This window comes from Ambystoma mexicanum, chromosome 3q, assembly GCF_040938575.1.
Source record: "Ambystoma mexicanum isolate Mex_15411 chromosome 3q, UKY_AmexF1_1, whole genome shotgun sequence".
In the NCBI taxonomy this organism is placed as follows: domain Eukaryota; kingdom Metazoa; phylum Chordata; class Amphibia; order Caudata; family Ambystomatidae; genus Ambystoma; species Ambystoma mexicanum.
Genome location: NC_090926.1, coordinates 1,076,606,777 through 1,076,633,882, shown reverse-complemented (window position 1 = coordinate 1,076,633,882; position 27,106 = coordinate 1,076,606,777). Strand labels below are relative to the sequence as shown.

The 27,106-nt window shown below is 44.2% G+C and overlaps 1 protein-coding gene across 1 annotated transcript in view; it reads left to right on the top strand.

Moving 5' to 3' along the window:
* CCDC57 (coiled-coil domain containing 57) overlaps positions 1–27,106 on the top strand; it is a 1,326,425-nt gene that overhangs the window by 192,340 nt on the left and 1,106,979 nt on the right. The window contains exon 4 of the mRNA XM_069655328.1: positions 22,788–22,889. Within this exon, the coding sequence (XP_069511429.1) occupies positions 22,788–22,889 (102 nt within the window). The remainder of the gene's footprint in view (positions 1–22,787; positions 22,890–27,106) is intronic.

Below are 27,106 nucleotides of genomic sequence, written 5' to 3'. Positions count from 1 at the left end.
TGGGAAAGGATCTGGCCAGCAGGGTAGAGTAGTTGTTCGGGGTAGTGTCAGTGTATATATTATGCCTGTTCCATCTTGTGCTGTGTAAACAGAAGTTTAGAAATGTAATGAATCAAAAAAGAAGAAAGTCAGAGAGTTTGCTCTTACGGCAGGTAGGATTGTTGGCATCTTCGAATTGACAAGATGGCCCTTGCCTGTCATGGATATTAACAGATTTCAATACACTGATAAATATCTTGTTTGGGGGCAGGTAGGGCACATAACCTGTTAGCCCAAGCCAGGTAGGCCTGACCACAGCATTACCATCTTGCTACCCTAAACTTGGGTATTCATTGCTGTTAGCAACCCGGGCTACCATCCATGCTGCTGACCCATTTCTTTTCATCCTGAAGGGAAGGAGGCTTTATGCAATTCACATGGGCATGCTTCTCTTAAAAACAAACTGTAAACAAATTTGACATTTGGAAACTGAAGTTACCACGTAGTGTAATTCATCTCTGCCATGAGTTTCACCTGAAAAAATCGCAATCAAAATATTATTTTGTGAAATTTTGCTAAATGTCTTTTAATTAGCACTTGCCACCGCGCTTGCCTGGCATTTCTCTACTGGCCCACTAATCAAATAGTGATGCGACCTGTGTTTGCAGTCTGAATTTACAGCAACCTTTTCATCATGGCCGCCGATTTCTCTCCAGGGTCCTGATGCTGCTTTGTCCTTCAACTTCATCCCTATTGGCTGGCTGTTTGCTTTTCTTAGCCAATGGGGAACCAGCAGGCTTTACCCAGTACCCCTCACTAAGGTCCACAACGAAGGCCCCTGTCTGCTCCCTTTCTGCTAACATGACGCTCCAGGCGAGCACACCAACTACATTATTGAAATGACTTTCACATCTGTGTGTGCCGCCACCCTGTAACAGGGGGTGGGCTCCATGTTTATGCCCTTGAATTGACTCTTGCATTTGTATGTGCTGCTGCCCTGCAAAATTGGGTGGGCTCCATGTTTATGCCCTGAATTGACTCCTGCGTTTGTGTGTGCTGCTGCCCTGCAACATGGGGTGGGCTCCATGTTTCTGCCCTTGAATTGACTGTTGCCTCTGTGTGTGCTGCCGCCCTGCAACATGGGGTGGGCTCCATGTTTATGCCCTGAATTGACTTTCGCATCTGTGTGCTGCCGCCATGCAACATGGTGTAGGCTCCATGTTTAGGCCCATTGAATTGATCTTGCATTTGTATGTATATGCTGCCGCCTTTGTAACATCAGGGTCAGGCTCTACAAATGTATTTACCTTGAACTATCTCTTGCACTTTGCATGTATTTTTACTTCTACATGATCTTTCATGTTGTTATTGCCATATGCGCTTCCCTTTCTGTAACCTAAAGCACTGTAACCACTTTCTTAAGTAAAAGCGCCTAGATACCCCTGTGTTTTGTGCGCTATACAAATACATAAATAACTCGGGCAGATGCCAACCAACAGGTAAGTGCTTAGGTAAGCCTTTATTCAAATGGACTCTGCAGCCCCATACCACTCCAGCTGCCCTCTCTTCAAAATCCCAACCTCCAATCCCCCACCCGGGTTCCAATTCCAGGATGGAACGCACGGGAAAGGCACAGGAAAGGCATGTGCAGCAGGAGCCCACCACCACAGAAATAATATTTTCAGGACCTCGAGGAAGGGCTGGGTGGTGCACAGGTGATTGGGAATTGGGGTCCAGGGATAGGTATTCTAGTGAAGGGCAATGGGGCAATGCGGCCTGGGTAACCAGTATCAAGAACCAAAATGGCAGCCAGGGGAGCGTCACTGGAGGCTGGCATGGAGCATAGACAATTACTTGCGGATTCTACCTGCGTTTCAGCCTCCTATTTGGCCAGAGCCTTTCGCTCTTTGGGCAGGGGCTTTTCCAAAGTTGCTAATATATACTATAACCATTACCAAAGAGAAAAGGAAGATCTGGAGACTAAATCTAGTGTATGGTGCTGTACTAGCTCTCTCTACATGTACAGACTGGATGGAACTATGGATTGCTGCTTTGGGTAAACATCTAGCTAGCTTTCTCTATTCATTATGTAAGAGGAAGTGCAAGATCAGAGAGGACTCGGAGTGAATAGCATTGCAGCAGACCAGAGCTGGGTAAACTAGGCGGGACATTATAGTTTGGGTACTTTCATTTTCAGACCCAAAGCGGGAGGGTCCAGCTTTCCACACCTGGCACCAAGAAACTGGAATGCACTGCCCACAACACTAGGGAACGAAAAATCCTACACTACCTTCTGCAAAATGCTGAAAAACATACTGTTCTTTTAGACCTAACCAATATGTATAAACAAACTGTTCAACTAACCCAAGCAACAGTAACATACGTATGCTACCACTGTCTACTTTCTACTGTACCTGTTCCATATACTGTCGCCCTTGTCTTTGACTGTTTCCAAGTAAATTATTCTGTAACGGTGCCACGATGCCCCAGGGTCGTTGTGCGCTTTATAAATGCAAATACATTATTTTTTTAAAAGGGTGCGAGGTTTAAAGTGGCAGCTTGATGAGATAGAAAGTCGAAGCATTTGAGATCAGCTGATGGGTTGAGCACCAGCTGCATAGATATGCTATCACGTCATTCGGCTTTCCATAGAAAGCATGTGGCTGTGTGATAATATACATTTTCAAAAGGATTCTTGTGTGCTTGTCACTGTGCTGCTTCTTCACCTTCACAATTAAATATAGTTCACACTATGAGATTTGGATGCACTAACCTACATTGGGCCTCCATAGGGATTTCAGCAGAATTACCGTTGGCGGTTATTCTAATTCTGCAGGTGGTAATTACACTTATTTTTGGCATTAAGGTGGCAGATTTACCTCCAGCTTTTTGCTGGAGGTTTATCCTCCATCTTGCCACCAAACCCATAGTACGGCGGTGCAGTTAGGCAGTGGAACTGGGTTTATCCCTGCATTACTGCCATTTTTACCGCACCACTGTGCTCTTAATGTGCCCCATTAACGTTCACTGAAAAACATGGAACCAATGTAGTGATTTATGGTAGCAGTGCTTTAATTATGCACTATGTAACACTTGCAGTTTTAGGAATGGAATTAAAGGACTGACTTAAACAATGTTTACATAAACCAGTCTTGCAAAACAGAATATAGTTAGCTTAATAAAAGTGTCATCCTGATTACTGCTCTTTTTCGGTTACTTGAAACGGAAACCACTTTGGCCATCTAACACTACAACGGAGGACCCAGGGGCTTTTAAGAGTGGAGGAGATAATCAATGCCTTGGGGAGATATCCTGAGGGCAAGAGGAGAATGCAGGAAGAGCTGTGCTATCTTTGAACAGGGTCATTGAAATCGCCAGCTGTGCTACACACATGTCAGAGTAATGAGAAAACCTACAGAACTGCATCACAAATTGCAATGTGATCATGCTTATGTTATGCCTTGGACTGAACACCGGTAGAGACCTTACAAGTGGAATGATATTGAAGCTCTTTGAGCTACATAGTTATTGCAAAGCTGGCTCTTTGTGCAAACGAATGGAATCTCCTAATAAGTTGGTAGACACGCTATGCTTGCATCCTATTTGAAAGTTTTCCTCGAGACAAGTTGAGATGGGAATGTGGCGGGGCAACACTTAAGAGCTATTTGGCAAATCTGGTCTGCAGGTGCCCAATATATCCTCATGCCCTGAGCGTTATGGATTCATTGATAAGGAGTTTGCTTCTGCAGAACTGTTGCGAGATGACTTTGGTAAAGTCATTACTCTGAAATCTTGAAGGGAGTGTTTCATGGTTTCCCTTTCACCATATTATCCGCTTTATTTTCAATTCTTGAATCGCCATTAGGCTCGGAGGTGCTTTATAAAGGGCCCGATTGCGACAACCAAAAGTAAGGAACGTTGGTAGAAGCTGCCATGGGATGAAAGAAATGTAAATGTAGTAATAGTATTATTGAAGCTGTGTCCCCGGCACTACATAAGTCACGTTAAATTCTTGAACCCTATTTGTAAAGCAAACGGACTCAGTACTTACATTGATGCTAAGCTCTTGTTATGGGAGAGGATGTATAGACCTCACTGCAATTTCTATCACATGTTGCGAAAACGGCCATATCTTTTAATCATAGAAATTGACAATAGATTGATTGGAGTAAGGTAGACTGCGTAATAGTAAGAATAGGCTCACTTGAATTTCGTGACAGGATGTTTAACGGTGTTATAACTTATAATGTTCGGTTTGAAATGTGTTCATTTGTATGTCACGATTTTCTGATTATTAACCAAGGGTTGAGGAATTGAATTGAGTTTCTGGCTTTTGCATGGAATGCATTTGTTAAATGTGTATAATATAAATATTAGGGAAACATTTTTGTAAAGGTTTTTAACCAAAATGAATAAAGATTGATTCATTTGAGAGAGGAAGTGGCCCTCCTCACGCCGCTTATACGTTATGAATAATTGGGGGAAGTCGTATGCAGTTGGTAAATGTTGAATGCACTATTTTCATCTTTTATTTTTATCCATTTTTATAGTGCTCAAACAACCCGGGAGCATCGATGCACTGTTACAGAATTTTTTGTTATTGTTGTTTTAGTTGCATATTTATAACGCGCTTAAACACCGAAAGGTTTCTAAGCCGGACCCGGGGATCGAACATGTGTTGCTCCATGTCGTCTTACTTCCAAGGTGAACACGTTGCCACTGAGCTATCCTCCCAGGGCAATCTTAGTGGTGGGAAAGGATTCCTCTATCACTTTGGAACTTGCTAAGGTGAGGTGCTGTCTTTTTGTCACTTAGTCTTTGTAACTCACAGATTTGCAGTGCCTCCATAGCGCTTTCATTGAGCTTCTCTGACTTTGAAAATACAAAGTAATACTGCACGAGTGTGGGAGCTCCTCTACTGAGAACAAATATAGTTCAAATAATTTATTCTATGGAATTTCATCCGCTCAGGAGGGTCTACAGCCACCTTTTAGCTCACTAATCCTTGCAAACGAGTCCAGTGTATTTTATGGTACCCTCATTAAGGTGATCATGTGACGAGGTTTTGTCTGATAGAGATTTAAATATTATCCCATTCTGTTTTCTTGATCCATGTTTTTCCTGAAATAAACTTTTTTCATTATTTGCATTGATCCTGGATTTTCTCTATGGGTTACAATTTCAAGTTGCAAGCTACAAGCCAGACCTAAAATGCCACTCAATTGACTATATTGGAGGAGGCAGATGCATCGTTGGACCTATGTAAAACCAATCGAATCCGTGCAAAGAAAAAGTTCCTGCAGAATGATTAGCTGTCCACAAGCTACTAGCTGCACCTCCTCAGAGGTATTCTTCCGTTCCTCTCCTTCCCCCATAGGCTCACTGTCTCCAGAGCTCTGGTTCTCTCCAGGCTGGACTACTGCAACCGCCTCTTTCTAAATCTGCCTGCCTCTACTCTGCCCTCTGCAACTCATCCAGAACAGGACTGCGAGACTTGTCCTTGGCCTCAAGCCCAGGGATCGTATCTCTCCAGGACTGAAATCTCTGCACTGGCTCCCAGTGGCATCCAGGATTAAGTTCAAAACCCTCTGCATTGTCCACGAGGTCGTCTGTGGCCTAGAGCCTCATTACTTCTAACTCTCTCTTCTTAAATATCTTCCTTCTCGAGCTCTTCACTCATCCGCCTCCAACTCCCTCAGGATCAGTCGCTTCTCCAAGCAATGAGTTGGTGGTAGATCTCTTGCTTCGGCTGGAGCCTCCCTCTGGACAGTCTCCCTGCCCCCCTGAAACTTGAGGAGAACCATCTCCGGTACTGGAAGCTCCTCAAGACCTTCCTCTTTGCTTCTGCTTTCTCTCCTCCTCTACCCTGCTGAACTCCTGACTGAAACTGCACTGGTCACCTGGCTACCCTCTGATCTCGGGACCATGCCCCCTGCCCCAACAGGTGCACTCCTGCACTGCCTCCTGGGCAAGTCCTACACTTGGGTGGCTGTTTCTGTATCCCTACAGTCACCACCAGCTCTTGACACTTGATGTTTGCACTTACCCCTGCACTTGCCACTAGCTAGCCACACTTTTACCTGCTTTTTTATTTATTTTACTGTTGATCCTATGTATTGCACTGCCTCTTACCCTTCCTCCCGCATTTTCCCATTCCCCCCTCCCCTGCACTTGCACGATCTCAATATCACCTGGCCTAGTGAGATCGTTGTCACGTGCTAGTGGCGAGTGCAAAGATTGTGGTCTGTGGCCCACTATATGTTTAATGGGTTAGTCCACTTTTTATGTTCATACAGTTCTGTTTAGACTGATGGTAGCCTGGGCTCTCATGGGAAAACCCTTTGCTTTGGCTGGAAAGCACCTTGAATTCAGCGGAACCCAACAACCGTTATCAAGAGCCTGAATAGAAATGAGACGTAAGGCTGCCTTGTAGGACACCCAAACCCTTGTAATCCAGTTTGCAGAGCACCCACTGCTTTTCTTTTACCCCCTTGTTCACTGCAGGTTATGTGAGGAGCTAGGAAGACAGACTACCAAACTCCAGACCAAGGCCTGTGCCAAGGTTGTGCATTCCCAGTCCAGTCTTGGAACAGGTTACTGATATAAGGGAGTGACAGTATCCTGTGAAAGGAAGAACCCTCCACGTCACCTCCCCAAAACATCTATTAAACATGCATTTGTACTCCTGCCGCATGTCTGGCCTTATATAGACAGTCGCAAGGCCTAAAATGGATAATATGAGAAGGGCCTTCCGGGCAAGAGCAACAAGATTCATCGACTTTAGCGCTTATTAGGACTTTATGCCTCTTACTTGCTGTCATGTTAAAAAGGGACACCTATTGGCCTGCAGTGCGCACCCAAGTGTTGGAAGATGACTGATAGAAATAATTTATTTTCAAAGCCAGACTTCATAATACCATATACAGTGGCATATCTTCTTTCATCCATTGTGCATCCCAGAGGACGTGTATCCATTAATGCTCATCTTTAATATGTGTTGTGCTGTACCGAAGCCTTCTTGTCAAAGCGCATCTCTGCCATGTGTGATTTCCTAAGACTAAAAGATCCGACGAAGGAAACTAAACATAACAATTGTGTGACATAAAAAAGTTGCTGTACTTTCTATGTCTGCAAGATTTAATTGGCCTAAAGTAATATTATGAATGATAAGACTAGACTCAATGTTACAGTTCAATGCATTTCTCACATATGTATGTACGTGGAGTTTTTGCATTAGAGATTTTAAATGATATGCCTGAACCTGGTAATTAACATTATAATTCAAAACTGCTGAGAAACAGAATTGGAAATGCTTTGTCTTTGCATTTTCAAGCATTGCTTATCCCAGAAATTTAGAATCCGATACATGAAGAATTCAGGACCTCCAGTCCAGTTTGCGCGGGTCAGAAGATATTTACAAGTTATGGTCAGGCTAAATGCCTTAAGACCATCTCGAAACGCTCATAAACTGGTATGCTAGGCAGGTGCTCAGAACAGATAAGCACCATACATGTACATCAGGCACTCATTAATGAAAACAAGGCTTCAATGTAAAAGAGAATCATTATTTATTTATTTGTTTTGGTTATACATAACCTTTACAAAGAAGATAAAATAAACAATTCAATTCACCAATTCAGAAGTAGAAAACACAACTGCTTACATAATCATCAATCATTTACAATTCATAAAATAAAATCCATCTAAACACAATAAAAAATTACGGACAGAGGGAAGAGAACATATATTACATATGTGTTCTTAAAATGAGCTTACTCACTGAAAAAATACATTTGAAATTTACTTCATTCATAGTTTTAAGTTTCAGTTCTTCTACATAAATGAGATCGTTTAGCTGACAATCCAATCTGTCTCAGAAATCTTACCACCGCAAGCTGAAGAATAAAGTTACTTCCATGCAATATTTCAAACCATAACCGCGTAAGATCCACATCGTCCATATTCACAAATCTTAAAAAATTATGTATATGGACATTTCTTAGTGCTGTACAAAATATTACAAGATGCTGGAAGCTTTCAATTGACCTGGGTAAACCACAGAATCTACACCATGTCGATATCCCATTCCTCCTTTCCCGCAGATCTGTGATTTCCCTGGTGAGCAGCACGTTGCATCTAGAACGCATTAATTAATTTCGCCATCCTTTATCAGGAAACTTAATCAAGTATGACTCCACTATACCCCCTATTTTATAGCCAGATTCAACATGCCAATAGAGTTTAGTTTCAATTATCTATGCGCAAGTGAGGTTCCAGTCTAGTTGTTCCGCATATTTGCCTTATTTAGATAAAAAAAGAGCAGCTCACATGTTGCGCCAAAGGAGGTCAGATACTCTAAGGTTTCCCTTATTAGCTCATTAAGATACTCAGATACACATGTACCAGTTCGAATCTTGCTGCCCAGCAGATCATACATCGTATCTTTAGAGCTCACGATGAGTTTCCTGAATAGGCATGCTCTACGCCACATAACAATACTTCTAAGGGAAGCTAAACCAAGTTCATACCGCAGGACTTCAAGCGGCACAAAGTTAGGCAGACATGTAAGGACCGATCTCAGGATCTTAGCCTCATTTATCTAGCTCATCAATAGCCCACCTAGGAAACAACTCCAATCCATAACAGAATTGTGGGATCACCTTGGATTTATAAAAGCGCAAGGTCGACATAAAAGAAAACTTCCCATATTTAGCATCTATTTTTTTTATGTAGATGATTTGCACCTGCACCTTTTTATCCAGGAATTGCCGATAATTATGTTTTTTTTTTTTTTGCTTTAAAAAATCAGATAACCCAGATAACGCAAATTGGATTGCATACACCGCTTTTCTTTGCTGAAAAACCACACAGGATTACCCCTTGTAGCGCTACAATGTAATCTTAAAATCACTGTTTTCTTAGGATTTATCAAAAGGGAGTTAGCAATAGTATAGTCACAGAATTTTGTTAGCAACCTTTGGAGTCTCTGCAGAGTGTAGTCAAACAACATAAAGTCGTCCACATAGGCAGACCAAGATATCTTTATCCCTTCAACTGTGTTTGGCACAAAGGCAGCTGTTTCAATAACCTCACCCGCATCAGATACATAGAGATGAAATATTGTGGGCGCAAATACGCACCACAAACGCAAACCATTTGCTGAAGAGATAGTCTGTGTTAGAGTTCCCATATTACTTAGCCGTACCTGTAACTTCGAACCTTCATGTAAGTGGTACAGAATAGACAATAGGTGCGGGGGGAGCCCTAAATGTTGTAATTTCCCCCACAAAATACTCTGTCCACCATATCGAAGGCCATGGTCAGATCTATTGAAGCCACATAGACCAGAGGACTACCTTGTTCCATGCTTTCCGTTGTAATATGTTCATGAGCAGTCCCCCGGCGTTTGTGGCAACTCCTTTCCTAAAACCAAATTGGAGACAGGATAGGATCTTATTTGTCTCAGCCCACTCTTGGATGTGCTTCAGTACGAGTCCTGAAAAGATCTTAGAGTCCGCATCCAAGAGTGCAATGGGTCTGTAATTAGCGGGCAATGTCCTGTCCCCTTTTTTATAAATAGGGACGACATAAGCAATATGCCAAGAATTTGGAATTACTCGAACTCTAACTATATCCTTAAACAAAAGGAACAATGTATTTCCCCAAACAATAGGATTACCTTTAAGGACAATATTCGCCAGCCCATTCGGTCCAGTGGCCCTAGACTGGGAGGCCCTTTCTATCAGAAGTTTAACATCATCTATTTCAAAATGGAAATCCCATGAATGGTCTAAAATTGTACTGTCAATGGGGATTATGTTCTTAGAATTCTGATAGACCGTGCCAAAGTGGCCCCTCCACTGTTGCTCCGTTACAGCACAAGTTTGTATTTTGGCCTTTTGGACATTGCGATTATTTATTAACGCCCAAAAAGTTCTTGCGGAGGTTTCCCTTAGGGCTGCCAGCATTGCTTCACCATCTCCTTGGTAAATCTTAGCTCTCTGGGTTTTAATTAGATTTCTCCTTTTATTTTGAATTTTTTCCCTAGAGCCTCCCCGTCAGTATTCGTTACATGCTGTTTACGCAGATATCGCAGTTCCCTCTGTCGGAGGTTTTTAATGTTCTTATTTCAGCATCAAAGGTATGAAGATGATTTGACTTCCTCACATTAGTCTTAACTGGCAATACATTCAAATTAATGGCTGTGTTTACATAACGATCAAAATGATCTGCACAGTAGAGTCAAATTTTTTGCTCTGAATTGGTATTATAAAAATCTGCTTGGAATACACCATTCATCGATCCACTTTGTCCTTATGCCACGCAATTCGATTTCCAGCTTGATCAACAACATATAGGCCAGTACAGGCACCCTGATACACCTCGCAACCCAAACCCTTAAATTCAACCTCCAGGATCTTATGGTCACTGCATTTAGTTTCCCTTGTACACATTGAGCTGACCAAAGCACACAGTGAAACAGAAATGAAAACATAGTCTATTTTGGATGAAAATAAATGTACTATTGGTCCAATTATCCCTATCTGCCATATCACTCCAGAGTTCAGCTGAGTTAGACAGACCCTAGACCTCCAGAAAACTACCCCAGAGGTGGCTTTGGGTATTCTTATTTTGAGGATCACTACTTACAAGATAGCATTCCGGTCCAGTGGAGGATCTTCCTCCCGTACAGGCAGGAATATTAACATTAACATCACCTACCACTATCAGTAAAGCCTCGGGTTGCAATATGTAAGCTTCTTCAAACATTTCTCCAAGTGATTTAAGCGATTCACTCAAACAATTTTTAACATTCCAATAGATGTTGACGATCAAAAAATGGGTAAATCCCACACAATTTTTAAGATCACACAGAACCGCAAGACACCAGTTTGATAGTCAGAAGATTTTTGATTTTGATTACAGATGGTCCCAGCTTTAGAAGAAGTCCAATTGCCAAAACCCCAGATGGCCTACCCAATTTGCCTTGTGTTGCAGGCTCAGATAAAACAGTAAAACCATCAAAAGCACATTGAGTGACAAACCATGTCTCCTACAGACAGAATAGTGAACACATCGAGAGCATACCACACATTTCTACAGAGCTTTCTATAAACCAATGCCTATCTATCCTCACTCTTAAATATATGGTCTGAGGCCTTGTAGCTGCGTTATATACTCACAGAGGGTAGAGGCCAGCCGCTGGAGACCAGACTCACTAAAGTCACTGTCATTTGATTTGGGAGGGATCATTGTGGTTCTCTCAACCTGTTCCATACCCCTACCTTTTAACGTCTGGGAACTGCAACCCACCTCAGAATCTTGTATACCTTTGCTATAACTTATAACATCACAACCAAAGCGATTAAAGGACTCCACTTCCTCTAATACAGTTTCATATATGGCTCTAGAGTGGAACACTATCCGGACATAATCATATCTTTCCGGATGTATGAAGTCAATTAGTTTAATATCCCTGGTTGTAATAAGCCTGAGATTTGAAATCTCATTGAAAAGGGACAGACTTCTCACTCTATTCAAGAACGGGGGTCCACCATGTGGAAACAGATAATAGCTTAAGAGGCTAGGTAGCTCCACATAGCGGGGCTGTCTAAACTGAATATCATTAGACCAAGAATTAGAATGAGGTGCTTTATTTAGCCTCTGCTCGTGCACATTATTAAAAGAGAATCTGTCACCACTTCATCATCCATCAATGTCAAATATGCATTAGCCTATTAAAGGTTATGAAATCAGGTCACTGGCATTGAGATGCATGGCACAAGCCACCTACCTGACTTCCTTGCTTCCATCCTCCACCCTGCATCGGCCCTGCCCTCCTCCCAGCCTGCCTCCGATCCCTGATTGGGCCTAGTTCCCTTTTTTAGTCAATACCGTAGGGCAGCCCCCCGCCCATGCAGCTCCTTCACCGAAGGGCCACGAGGCAAAGGGCAGCTCTGAAAGAAGCAGCTCCAGGTAGTGTTTGCCAGTGTATGCCAGTGGAGCCTGCAGCACAGCCATTAACCAGCAGCAACTGACAGGGGGGGTCTGGCAGGGGGAACAGCCATTACTGTTCCCTATTAAAATGCCCTAACTATCCTATTACCTAAAAGCTTGTATTCTGCTTTACGTAGCCCATGATTGTATGTTAGCCATATCTGCCATTTAGGCCAAGTGTTTTGGTTCGGCATATCTGGCATTTAGGCCAATTGTGTTAGTTAACCATATCTGGCATTGCTGTTGTGTCCTCATTCTTGGTTTTCCTCCCACCTCCCAGGTGTCTCTCTTTCCAGGTATCCCAAACCTAGGTATTACTGTATTTGCTGTTGTATCCGCAATATAGTATCCGCTGTCTCCTGGTACGGCATACCCCAAGGTTCGTTTCTCGGCCCTTTCCTATTCTCTATACCCTTCTCCTTGCCCCTGTTATCTTCTCATTCGGTATTTCTCACCATTTCTATGCTGATGACACCAAACTCTTCCTTTCTTTCTCTTCCTTTTCCTCTGACCTCCACCTTAAACTCTCGTCCTGTCTCACTGCCATGAAAAACTGGATGTCATCCCGCTTCCTTTCTCTCAATACTGATAAGACTGAAGTCTTATTCTTTCCTTCCAATACTCTTCCCCCTCCCTCTCCTCCACCTTTCATTCACTTTTCCTCCTCTAATCTTCCTATCTCTACCCACGCTCGCAATCTAGGCATACACGTTGACTCCTCCCTCTCCTTCTCCCACCATATTTCTCTTACCTCTCGCGACCACCTCTTCAATATTCAAGTCCGCTCTTCTCTCACCTTCTATGCTACTAAACTCTCAATCTCCTCCCTCATCTTCTCTCGCCTCTTCTATTGCTCCTCTCTCCTCTTTGGACTACCTGCTTCTCATCTTGCCCCCCTCAAATCTATATACCACTCCGCCGTCTGTACCCTCTGTCTCCTTGCCCCGCATGACTCCATTTCTTTTTCGCTCTCCTTCCTTGGCTGGCTTCCCTTTCACTCACAACTTAAATTTCATTTTCTCTGTCTAGTCTTTAAATCCCTCCACGATCTGGCTCCCCCTTATCTCTCCTCTCTTTCTACACTCCTTATCGCTCCCTTCGTTCAGCTGATCACTACTTTCTCACCGTCCCTCCTCCCCCATCTGCCTCCTCCCGCTTCCGCTCCTTTCAGCTCCTAGCCCCCCTGCACTGGAACTCCTTACCTCTCTCAATCCGCTCTATTCCTACCTTTTCCTACTTCCGCACTTCCCTGAAATTTCTCCTTCTCCATTCTCCTCCATGAATCCTTCCCCACCTCTCATTCTCTCCCCTTCCCTTGAATCTTCCCTATGATCCTCCCTACCCCCTTCCCTTTTTCCTCGCTCTTTTTCGCCCTTATACCCCTTCCGCTTCCTTCCTCCTTCCCTTCCTCACCCCTTCCTTATTCCCCCACAGATTAATTGCTCTACCTACTGTTTTATTGGTTCGATTCATGACTGTTTATTGCTTCTACTGTTATAATGTTCTATGTAATCTGGATGAAAGCGCTATATAAACAAATAAATACAAAATACAAATACAATATAGGCCTCGCTCCCACTGCCAGATACCCCAAATCTAAGTGTTGCTGCTTTTACTGCTGTGTCCTCAATATAGGACTCTCTCCCACTTGCAAGGTATCCCAAATCTAGGTGTTATCGCTTTTTACTGTTGTCCTCAAGCTACCCATTTGCCAGATATCCATATCGAGGTGTGACCACTTTTAATGTTGTATCCTCAATATAGGTCTCTCTCCCACTTGACAGGTATCCCATAATCTAGGTATTACCGCTTTTACAGTTGTGTCCTCAATATAGGCCTTTCTCCCACTAGACAGGTATCCCAAATCTAGGTGTTACCACATTCTCTGTTGCGTCCTCAATGTGGGCCTTTCTCCCACCAGCTAAGTATCCCAAAGCCAAGTATCAGTGCTTCACAGTTGTGGCCGCAATTCTAGGCTTTCCTCCACTTACCAGGCACCCCCAAGCTAAGTACTGCTGCTGTGCCCCAGCTTGGGCCTCCTCACAATCCCTGGTACCTAAGGGACAAGTGCCCTTTGAGTAATCGATGCTCCAACCCAGACACTTCCACCCACCGCAGAATCAGCAGAACCCAGCTCTCCCACCTAGCACATCGCCCCAAATCTAGGTTGTTCCCACCATCTTGGCCATGTCCCCATCCCACATGCTGCCCAGTCGCTCGGCTGTCTAATCCCTTGGGGTCGTCCCTGCTCCACTGCAGGCGAACGACCAGGTCTCTACCACTTCAACGAAAAGCTAGCCGCACAGCCCGTCCCCTTTCTACAACATCAACCAAAGGACCCCTAAAATAAATGCCAAACAAAAAACACATTAGAGCCAGAAAGGAAATACCAGTAAAGGACCGATCCACAAGTGTTTACTATCCCTGGTTCAACAACCATAACCAAAGGACACCCCTAAGATAAATACCTAAAACCGTATTAGAGCCAGAAAGGAAATACCAGTAAACGACCGAACCGCAAGGGTTTACTACCCCTGGTTCAGCAACCACAGCCAAAGGACTTCACCAAGATAAATACCAAAAACCTCATCAGAGCCACAAAGGAAATGGCAGTAAACAACCGAACCGCCAGGGTCTACTACCCATGGTTCAACAACCACAACCAAAGGACCCCCAAGATAAACACCTAAAACCACATCGGAGCCCAAAAGGAAATGGCAGTAAACGACCGAACTGCGAGGGTTTACAACCAATGGTGTAATGACCACAATCTCACCAACAACAAGCAACAACTAACCACAAACCGCAAAGACTGAATCCTGAAGACCAGAAAACACACCAATCCAGAGAGGACGTCCGCTCAAAGGAATACAACCCACAACCCAAACACCATGCCTCACCACAAGAAAGACAAAGAGCCAGAATGGACAACAGCAATAATAAGGAAACCGCAACCGCGCGGGAAGGTGCCGACCAGCAAGATCCCACAACTCCGAAAAACTGGATGAAGAAGAGGCCAGACAGCCTTAGGACACATACAAAGAACAGAACAAAAACATACTACATTGCTCGCTACCTCACCACATACGACTGCTTGGTAAGCAAAGATAGACCAGAAACAACAAACCGACAGGCATTAAGAATTACTAATACATACCCCACGGGGACGCCAAACTTAACAATTGATAAATCAATTCAACCCAGCCTACACAATGGACAATACCCCAGCCAGAATCTGGAACAAACTGTGATACATAACATTCTACTCGCCCTACATCGCCAAAGACTGGAAGGACATGTGTCAACCCAATTCACAAGCCGGAACTAACCAAAACTAACCAACCCTGCCATAAACCTAATCGATCTCTTGATGAAGAGACCGACCACCAAAGAACTCCACCTCCCAACAACCACAACCCGGAGGGAACCACCAGCAATGGAAACCCAACTGACAACACACCGAACCAACAATGCAAACAACAACACGAAAGGAATATCATACAAGCTACACTGCAGCCTTCTCAACGTTAGATCCATGGCAAAACACTCAATAGAAATCGCCTGATCTTCTAAACGAAGGTGACAGACTTGCAGAAACCTGGTTATCGGACAACTACAAAGCCATTGCAAACAAAACCATACTGGACAACTTTAAATTAATACATGCTAACAGAGAAAACCGAAGAGGAGGCAGAATCGCAATCATACACAAAACACATCCAAGCATCTGAACACATCACAACTAACGTAGAAGATTGTGAATCCCTCCTCAAGACCAAACTCCATGACCAAACCAACATAGTATTCCTCTTGATCTACAGACCACCATCTTACAACCCCAACTTTGCAACAAAATTAGCTGCCATTTTATCAATAACCTAGTCATACTTGCAGATTTCAACATCTGGTTCAAAAAAGAAAACAATTCCACAGCAAACTCTGTGTACTCCTAAAAACTGTCAATTTTAAGCAAATAGTAAATGGATCCACCCACAACTCCTGGCACACTCTGGATGCAATTTTCTGCAGAGAAGCACTTTGCAAATCTGCGCCACCTAAACCGATGGTATGTTGCGACCACTACTTGATATCATTCTACATCACATCCCAAACCCTCCTACCGGGCGGAAAGAATGTACTCCATGCCAGCAAGAAAAGAAACTGGAAGAACCTAGACCTAACAAACCTTCTAGACTCGACCCTCCCAAGCTGATCAGAAGCCACCGAAACAACCATAGACACAGCAGAAAACACACTCAACGGTTGGATCACCAAGGCCCTAGGCCAGCTCACACCAGACAAAATCATTCAAAGTGACCCCCAAAAAACTGCCAGCAAAATGGTTCACAGAACTGAAAGAACTTTTAAAAAAGCGCAAAATGGAAAGAAAATGGAGAGAATAATACAACCAACAACACAAAATAAAATTCCAAAGATTGCTCAAACTATACAAATCAACAGTGCTCAAAGCAAATACTATATGCCACAAGAATAGAATCTGCAAACAATCCACAGAACTCTTCAAAATCATCCGAGATAAAAAAAAACATTCTGCAAGAATTCCATCATCCAATACAAACACTTTGTGACAACATCACCAACCACCTGAGATAAAAAAATAGATACAATCCAGGAGGCCATCAACACAGCCAGGGCAAATACAACCACAACTGCTGAACAACAGACAACTACGAAACGCAGACTACAGCAACACTCACCTGCCTAGAACCAATCACAGAAGAAACATTTGCCACACTGATCAAGGACACCAACCTTGCTGGATCTCCAAGGGTTCCCTGCCACCCCGACATCTTCAAAGGAATCCTCAATTATAGAACTGCCCCCTGGCCAAACACGTCAGGAACCTAATGAATCTAACACTCAAAAGAGCAAAAGTACTGTCTGCCTTCAAATCATCATACATCAAACCAGTGGTAAAAAAGGAATCAGAAAGTGCAGAAGACCCGAGCAACTACAGACCGATTTCCAACCTGCCCTATCCAGCAAAGAGCCAGAGAACCATGTGTACAAGATCCTACATAAATACGTCAAAACAAACGGAATACTCGACTGGTCACAAGTTGGCTTCAGACCCATGAGAGGAGCAGAATCAGCACTCCTATTTATATGGGACATCCTGAAAATAAACGCAGACGCTGCCGCCCAATCGGCGCTCCTACTACTGGACATATCAGCAGCATTTAACACAATCAGCCATGCAACACTAATAAAAAGACTGTGGGAATGTGGCATAGAGGAATCCGCATGAAAGTGGCTTGTCTCATTTCTAACAAACTGAACGAAAGAACCTACCTACCACCGCTCACCTCAAACACCAAAAATATATCCTGCGGATTGCCATAGGAATCCAGCCTTGCTCCTCTGCTTTTCAGCATCTACACGTGCCCAAGAAAAGAGTGCGCTCGGGCTCAATAATATTTGGAGTATATTGCTGAAGTGTGCTGCAGAGTTGGTAAAGTTGGGTCTTATCATAGAACCAGTGCAAATTTCAGATTATAGCGTTAAACCAAGTCTCTGCGCTCACCAATTGTGTTATAAGTGCATTAGTGTAATTACACCATACCAATTAGATTAATGCAATACATTCAGTGCAGTTGATTAGCCTTCAAATTGTAGTTTTTAATTGGTAAAAACACAATCCAGCCGACACGTATTTCGACCACTGGTCTTTCTCAAGGCAATGATTGATTGGATGATGGATGCTCCAGTGTGTATGGATCCATCATGTCTTCTGGTTTCCAGGAACATACACAGCGCGCCATGCTGGATCCCCAGGAGGGAGTCAAGATCGCTAATCGTGATCACACCGTCCTGGAGGGAGAAAATACCCACCAATCACGTACAACTATCCAAATTCAACCAGAACACTATAGGGGCTAAAGCTAAATGAGAACTTGAATGAGCGGTGATGCTAACCATAAGACATGACGGATGTATACACACTGGGGCGTCCATCCGCAAAGGGACTACCGCAAAGGGACACCGGAAGTAGTAACATCACAAACCACTAGAGAGATGGCGAGATGTGCTGACGAACCACAACCAAGTTCCTGGGTAGATACCATCAAGCGGCAACCAAAGAGTCTCACCAGAGGCTCCAACAAACCCGACCAACTTACTAACCCATTTCCCCTTCCTGCTCTTCCAACATAAACGAACACCACTACACCAGACTTTGGGCCAGCCACACTACACCTACACACACCAAGAATCAATTATATGTTCACACCCACCATCTCTGAGATGCTGGAAGCAGACCCAGAGTGAACCACCCCACATAGTCCATAAAACCATCAACAAGGCAATTGCACAGCAAGACACCAGATAATCCTACAGCTACGGCAACCCGTGGCTTTGAATCCCTTATGGACACTAATTAACCAGTGCGCTGAACCACGACCCACCCCTTCATCACACAACACACTAACACAAATACTAGCACACACCCGAGGCACTGAGTCTTACCCATTCGGTTACAACGCATGCAAAACGGCACTCACAAATTCCAGTTACCCCAGCTTCTGAACCTATCCTCTCATCCTATCCTCACTAACCTCCCCACCTCCCTCTCTTGCAGAGCCACACAAGCGCTTTGAGACTGCCTCTGGGTGGTAGCAATGCACGGTATAAATCAACATAACATGTCTATTGAGAGAAGAGAGCCAGAGCAGTCCATAGAGGGATGACCAACTGGATGATGTCGGGCTCCTTAGCTGGTTTTCCCAAAACTAGAAGTTATATCTAAAGAGGTATATCGTCCCCAATACCCACATTTTCCCATTTTGAAAACTGGGTAAAACCTGGGACGATAAAAGGACTGGGAATGCAAAGGGGGGTGCACTTTAAAAACACAAATACAGGATTTGATCAACGCATACCCTATCTTTCCCTATATGTCAATTGAATGTAAAGTTAAGAGGTTGTTCTTTAAAGGCCTAATTGACTTTGTACTGAAAAAACAAATCCAAATATGAAAGGATTTTGGCTTCCACTTTAAAGGGGGATTGCCTTTTATAAAGCCAAGTATTATTTGCATTTCGATCCCCGGGGAAGGGCATTTGGCCAATCAGATGGCTGGAATAGCAGGCGAGAATATACTGTTCAGCTACCAGAGGCCCATACCGGGTGTGGTCATTTTTGTAAAAATAAATACTAAAATGTATGTGGGGAGGCAACATCGAGCCTCTCCCTGTTACCCCTCACCCCTAACCCCCTCTCAATTTACCTGCGGAAACGGCACTTTGACCGCCAGTCCCTGTGCTCCTCCCATCCCGGCTGCCCCCATAGAAATGGTCCCTTTTTCCTACGGCGGCAGTCATCTTTTTTTTCTATTTTTTTTTCTTCCCTCTGGAGATCTGGAGATCTCCTGAGGGTGAGAAAAAAAGGGAAAAAAAGTGCAAATGGGTTTCGTGCCCTCTCCATGGTCTGCTCGCCCCCCCCCCCCCACACCCCCCACAGAGCTGTGAAAGCCATAATCTAGTTAGTGGTCGAAGCTAGTGTTGAGTCACAGTGGGTTATAGTGCACAGTGAAGAACTATCACCTGGGATGATACCATGCTTTGATGCAGGCAGTTTAGGCCATAGTATAGTCTATATGTTTGCAAGATGAAATACATGCTGAAAGAATTAATTCACTGTCAATGCCTGGGCAGAGTCCAGTATAGTGTGAGGGGGTGGGGGAGAAAGAGGGTTGTCCACTAAATACCTGTTACTGGAGAATAGTACAACTACAGACTAGCAATATAAAGAGACTGAAAGCCTTACATACAGGCACCCTTTTAAAACTGTCAATGCAAACAAAATGCCTTTTGCATGTAAATGGCTTAACACATAGCACTACGTTAGCTGGCTCATGCCTATATGTCAAGAGGGGTGTCCAGTTAAAGTACCTAATACAAAAGGATTGAATACCAAAGGGTCGACTCAATTTGACCTGAAACCAAAGGGTCGAATATTTTTTTTTAAATATATTTTTAAAAAAATTAAAAAAGTGGTTCTCCCACAAAAAAATTTAAAAATTAAAAAAATTATATATTTTTTTAAAAAATTCAACCCTTTGATTCCACCCTTTTGGCATTCGAACCTATGCTTTCGAAGAGGCTGTCAAGAGGCCTCTGCATAGCTAATAGTTCAATTCAAAATGTTATTTAGGATTTCTCAATTAACAACAAAATATGCATACAAATCAACAATCGGTAATAAACAGTTAAAGCTTAAAATCTAATCAACCTTATCCAGATAGATATGGTTATAAAAACATGTAATTGTAATGATAATTTAACCGCCTTGTCGCTACTCGTATTAACTCACTTCCTTGTGCCATAAACATTGTATATTCCCAGATTAAAATTTCTTTTAGGAACTCTGCCAAGTTATATAAAAACAGTATATCATCACAGTTGATGCATTACCTTCCATGTACATTTTTAAATGTGAGTAATGTCAACTTCTCTAGCACCATGCTTGATGTCGGAGAAAATCAAATGATTTAACCCTATTTGCCTTATGTGAAATGTTCCATTGAAATGCTAATAATGTCCATGAGTGAAACCCATTCTAAATAGAATGCTAGTATGTTTAGCGTTCATTAGAATATAGAAGATTTACATGGAGATTGCTGTGTTTGGAAGCGGATGCCTTCGTGGACTCATAATAGTGAGATTCATATAGGCATATAAGTTGCAACATGGGGGGGTGATCCTGCATCAACATGGGGGATGATCCTGCATCAACATGGGGGAGATGATCCTGCATCTAAGTCCACAGTCTCTTTCCTTAGTGGCCTGGACCCTAAAAAGCTAGTCTATGGTCACCTGGGCTCCCTGGAAAGAACAGTGGGACATGAGGACCGTTAGGAAAGATTCCACCAGGGCGTATTACGCCACTAAATGGACACCTTTCTGCTATAGGTGCATAGGAAGCAACAGGAACCCTGTGGTGGCAGGCCTAGATTATTTACGTTATCCCCATTTAGCAGATGGTTGCGTGTTGGTAGATTTGTGAAGGACGTTCCCGGCAGTAATGGTGGCATAGTTGAATACCCAGCTAGGAACAGTTTGCCTAGCGATTCTATCCTCTCCAGCTCCTCCCCCATAATCGAACGGCATTTTAGCAGTCTTCCGCTACTACCCTCCCAGTCGATTCTCCTCTACCCCATGATACCTGATTTTGGTCCTATAGGCACTTTTCAGAAGCATTTTAAAGTCCCGATTTCAACCGAACTTTGCTGGGTGTCATTGAAAACTGCTTTTTTAGTTGCTATTACTTCTGCTTGCAGAACAAGCGAGCTACACGCCCTGTTTCTTCAGTGCAGAATGTGAGAAGTCTCGCAAACTCTGGACGTCGCAACATTGTTGAAATTCTACCTGTTCCACCTGGAGAGGACAACATGAGTACCCACATATGTGTGACCTTCGGAAGAGGAACGCTCGGGTTTGTTGCTTCAAAAGCCACTCTGGCAAGGTGGTTGGTCTCCATGATAGTCGAGGCTTCTAAGTAAAAAGAGGAAGGTCCACCACAGGGGCTGCATGCCAATCCTTTGAGGGCAGTCTGCCTCAGTCGTGTAACATGCATGTCCCTCAGGAAATTTGCAAGGCATTGCTGGGGGCCACATCTTTCTCTTATTGTAGGCATTATTCCTTGATCACAGCTCCAGGAACGATGGCGCCTTTGGGCAGGCAATTTTGCAAAATGTGTTTGCACTGTAGGTGAATGAACACCCCTATCATTTGGGGATGCTTTGGAATCTCCTATACGTTTGGAGGAAAGGGGACTTAACGGTACAAAAAAGGTTACTCGCCGTAGAAACACATGTTCTCTTTGTACTCAATCCCCTTTTCTCCATGCACCACCCACTATCCCCGATAATAAGATGGAAAAAGACTGATGGTTGGATGGAGGGCATGGGGGCTGTGCTGCGTGAGTGCGTTGTAGGGACGTGTCCATGCTGGTACTACCAGAAAATTCTATTCTTTGCTGCTGCGCAGCAACAGGCTCTGGTCCGCTCGCTGTTCAAAGGTATGCTCCAAGAGGATGGAGCAAAAGGGACTGTAGAGTAACAGTACACGTATTATACAGTGAGTAACCTTTTTCCTTACTTGCAGTGTTACTACAATACTCACTAGTGGCTAAAAGCAGAGAGAAAGTACCTCAGCGAGGTGGGCTTTTCCCGAGTCACTTTGCTCATCAGGACCTGAAACTTTGTATGAGACATGCCTAATCCAACATTTGTACTTTAACTGGCTCTGCTTTGCCTGCACTCTTTCTTGTAGTGAACCAGTATTTGTTCTTTGGGATACCGGCCCTTTGATGCATGTAGTGGCTCAGAGACCATTTCACTCTTGATAGTTATCTGTACTGGGCTTGTAGAAACACCGTTTGTGGTACCATGTTGCTACTGTCTGCAAACACTGTACTAATACTATACTTTGCCTTTAGCTTCTTTGTGTATGGCATTTAGCTCTAATAATCCTGCTAATACTTAGCTTAGCTCCTGTAAATATAATTTCAACAGCCTGGTGTGTTTGTGATTGGTCTCGTGATAAATCAGCCTACATTTCTATAAAGTAAGACAATTGTGATGGGAACAGTAAAGCCTTATAAGTAACCTACTATCAATAAAAGCACACTGCATGGTTTTGGACTAGCTGGGGTTTTTGCTGCAAGTGCACACTAGAATTCCAACCACTTGCAGGTTTCGTTTGTGCTATAAATACTCCATGATCTCTAGTTTTCTAGTGCAGGGTAGATATATGCTGTAGGAGGCTTACTCTTCTTTCTGATCTTCGCAGGAATTGATGATGGAGTTTGATGCTGAAATGAAAAAGCGGGAGCATGAATTTCGACTGAAAATGGATGAGATGAGCACGTTGGTCCTTTCTCATGAGCTCAAGGTACAGTTAATGTGGCATTCACCCAGTGGCAGGTGGGCTGAAATAGCTGACAATGGCCTGTAAGCACTCTCCAAGCGAGGGCCTCTGCAAGGGCTGTGGGCTGTTACCGACCATGTCAGCCCGCCCCCCCCACCAAGGGGGTGAAAGCCATTCGCACACCGGGATTTCACCGGGATGTGAATGGTTTTCATCATTTTCTTCTTTTTTCTTCATCGCAAGCCCATCTCTGTCCCTTTTCGGATGTTGGCGGCCATAAAATCATGGTCCCTTTTCTATTTTATGCCACGGGTGCGGACTTTGATTATAGAATCATGCCCATTGAAGACAGATTGTGATTGGTCAATCTGTCTTTCCCGGGTGTGAATCTTGAATATACAGGTGTCTGTTGGTAGAATTTTCCTCAGGGTCCCCGTTTGTTGCGAAAGCTTTTCTCTTGATTCATTTATTCAGTGCTGCACATTACCTGCTTAACATCAATGTATGCCCTTGATCAGGCAAACAAGTAATACTGTGCTTCATAAAGTTCTGCTGATGTTAGAGATCCTGTTAGTAATTGATACAAAGGAAAAGGGTCACTATTTCTCAGAGTGCTTTGAGAATAAATGATAGGATTGGGGATAAACAATGGAACAGGGGTACTTGCAAACATTTACTAGCGCGTCCAAAATCTTCGGTTTGGTCTTCGTACGTGGGGGTGCTTTGATAACTGCCTAAAACTCTAACCCCCCCAAAATACTAATACCTCCAATTTAATGACAATGAGGTTTCTGAACCCCGAAAAATTACTATTCTTAAAAGTGTATTGAACAAGTTATATTGATAAAACATTACATTTTTAAATTGTACATCATGAGGGGTTTTAATGAGTTTTTCCAAGGGGATTTTGTTTACCACTTGTACCAAGTGGTACATTTTAAAGCAAACACATGGGTAGGTAACATTTGTAATACATAAAAGGATGCAAATATCAGTTTATATGGTATGATCATTTCTTGTAGCGCTCTCTGCCACCCTAAGATATCCTGTCACTTGCTAAGGTGCCGGCAAGAGAAGGACGGGCAGGAACAAAAGCTTACCCAGGAAAGAGAAAGGTGTTGAGCTGTTTCCAGAACTGACTATGGTCTTCCTTCAGTCTCGGTGCTAGAGGAAGGGTGCTCCACAGCAGAAGGGAGGTGATTTAGAAAGCTCTGCCGGCGACCGACTTCTTTTTAAATCGGGCCACAAATACACGGCCAAGATTCGTAGAGTGAAGATTTCTAGCAGGAAGATGAGGAATGATTTTCGCTTGAAGAAAACAAGCGCCCTCTTTTTGGGAGCTTGATGGGTCACACACAAGGCCTTAATCTTAATCCTCCTATCAATAGGGAGCCAATGAGGCTGGGCCATGGTAGGTGAGATATGGGTGTACTTTGGTAGGACAACAACCAGCTAGGCTGCAGCATTTTTAAGGTTTTGCAGCCTCTTAATAAAATATTTAGGCTGGGAGAGAACAGCTGCATTACCATAGTCAAGAGTGACCAATAAAGCAGAAGAGTCAAAAGAGCCTCGAATTTACTCTGGATGAAAAGATAGCACTTTTTTAAAAAAGTTCTCAATTTAAAAAAAGTCGTCCTTGCATGTTGCACTGACATGCAGATCTGGTGACAAAGATGCTGCAATTTAGAAACCTAGATTTGTTTTACAGAGTCAACCGCAGTAGGGAAAGTCCCTAAATTAGAAAAACAGAAGTTAGGAGTCCAGAAATGGCATGCAGTAGGTGGGCCCACGACTAGCACCTCAGTTTTTTCGCCATTCAATTTTAGCCTATTGGCATTCATCTAATTCCCTATGGCTGCCAGACACGCTTTAAGGCACACAGCTGTCTCCTGAGTCTGCTGCTCTAATATAAGGATAAGATGAGTGTCGCCCACGTATGAATAGAAGCTGCAGCTGTAGGAATGGTCTAAGCTGGCGAGTGGCCAAACGTAAACATTAATGAGCAGGGGGGACAACGCCGAACCCTGAGGGACTCCACAGGTAAGGGAGGATGGCATAGATCTAAAGGCAGTAAAGAAATCGAATGGGAGCAGTCTGACAAAAATGATGTAAACCATCGGAGAGCCATTCCTGAAATACCAACCTCTTTAAGTCACTGACATAAAACCGAGTGAAAGATCTAATGATATCAGCATGGAAGTTTGGGATTTCTGCCACAAGGAATAATTGTGAAAATGAACATGTGCCTAAGGGAAAATCACTTCGATCCTTTAATGCTGATGTAAAACATGATAGGATTTTAAAATACAGTAACAGTTTTACAGCCGTTAGGCAACTTCACAAAGATATTTTTTAGAAAGTAATTGTAATGCCATGCATTTTATGGCAAGTTGGGCAAGTGCCATGCTCTTAAATTGTTTTATGTTATTGGGATTTATACCAAACATCATTGCCATTTTTAAAGTCTTCAGCCACACTGGCGTATCTGAATGAGAGTGGGGATAGGTTAGTAGGGCGAGAGATGACATGCACAATATCTTTGCTATTGTGTTAATGCGAGAAGACTTGAGGTTCCCTGCGCTCTGCATGCAGGCCAGTTTCTAGGTGTGCTGCGTTGAGCGCACATAGACATTTGTGCCCAGAGAGGAGCTCTGTGTGCCTTTGCTGCTAGGATGCATTGGCCGCGAATGTGCTATGTAAGTTGACTGTGGTGGTGTAGCATTCTGTTGTTTGATGTCTGTTGAGAGGGCTGTCCAATTGCAGTGTGTGAGTGGCTTAGTTGGGATGCATGTAGTGTATTTGAGTGTAGATGTCGAAGGTTAGGGAATGGTCTGGGTGGCAACTTGCCCCAATTATCCATTGTGGCCATGTCAACCTCTCGGTAGTGGTGTCTTTCAGATAAGGTAGCTTCTCCAGCATGGGGTCTGGCATGGATTCACATGCTCATGAATATTCCCCGTCGTCAGGCTGGGAATCCTCGGTAAAGAAAAATCAGTATCAGTTTCGTTTCTGATCTGTCTTTCGTAGTAGTAACCAATCACTGATCTCTGCGTCATACTGACCACAGCCAATGACTGCCATCTCCCTAAGCCCCGCCTCTGGCAGCCATCTTCAGATTTTTACCGCATGTTCAAGTGTTGGGATCCTCGTGCTATTGCTCTCGAGCTTTAGTGCTTTTTTCGCGCTTTTTTCATAGGAAAAGTTTCTCTTTTTCGGTCAAAAGAGGCTCAAGCTCCACCGTTTCTTTATCCGATCAACGGGGACCCGTGTCGGATTCTTCTACGCCCCTCAAGGGTGAAGATTTCGTCGAGCCACGCTTTTGGAGGACTCCAGAAGTTTCTCAGGCCCATCTCGGACATGGCCCAAGAGAAGGGAAGCTGGACGCCCGGAAAGCTGTTCAGGGTCTGCCCTGGATACCAGCTTCAGAATGTCTTTAAGGAAGATGAACACTCCCTTTGCCTCTACTGCCTGCATGACGACAAGATGCACGTGGAGAAGGACTGTGCGTTTTGCGGCAATATGTCGGAGTGGACCATGAAGGACCGCCATCTGCGTCTCGCCAACTGGCTGGAAGGGAAGAGCCCGTCAGGCGAGAAAAAGAAGAAGTCCGAGCGGTCTTCTAAGACCTTTGAGGGCGCCCCGGCGACGGGGGCCCAACAGAAGGCCAAGCACTGCGAGTCCGCTGGCACCGGGAGCGCCGAACGGTCGGGCTCTACGGGTGCCAGGCAGGGCGCATCCTCCCCGGCGCCATCAACCACGAGCCAACGCTCTGGCTCGGGTAAGAGGAAGGCCGAGCACCCAGCGAAGCTCCTGGAGAGACCCCGGTCGAGCTCGAAGGCCCCATCGGAGGGGGAGCAAGGCGGTGACCCTCCCCCCAAGGAGAAGGCGGTGAGCGCACCTAAGGTGGTGAAAGCCTTGATCCACCCGGCCAAGGCCTCTATCGAGACAGTCGCGGCGGCCCTGGCTCAGCCTGTGGAGGCTACACCAGTGGTGGCGACCTCGGGGCCCAGAATCTCCCTGCCACCGCGGAGGGAGTCCTCTTTCATGCCCATCGACAGGACCCCAGTGAAACCTCAGACGGAGAAGAAAAAGGGGGGGCAGGAGGTCGTCATGGATTCGGCCTGAACCTCTGAAGAGGAGCTGATCGAAGTCTTAAGCCACGGCGTTGGCGTGGAAGAAGACCATCCCGTCGGGAGGGATCCCGACGTCGGAGACGACGATAACGTTGAGGGTGCTCCTGA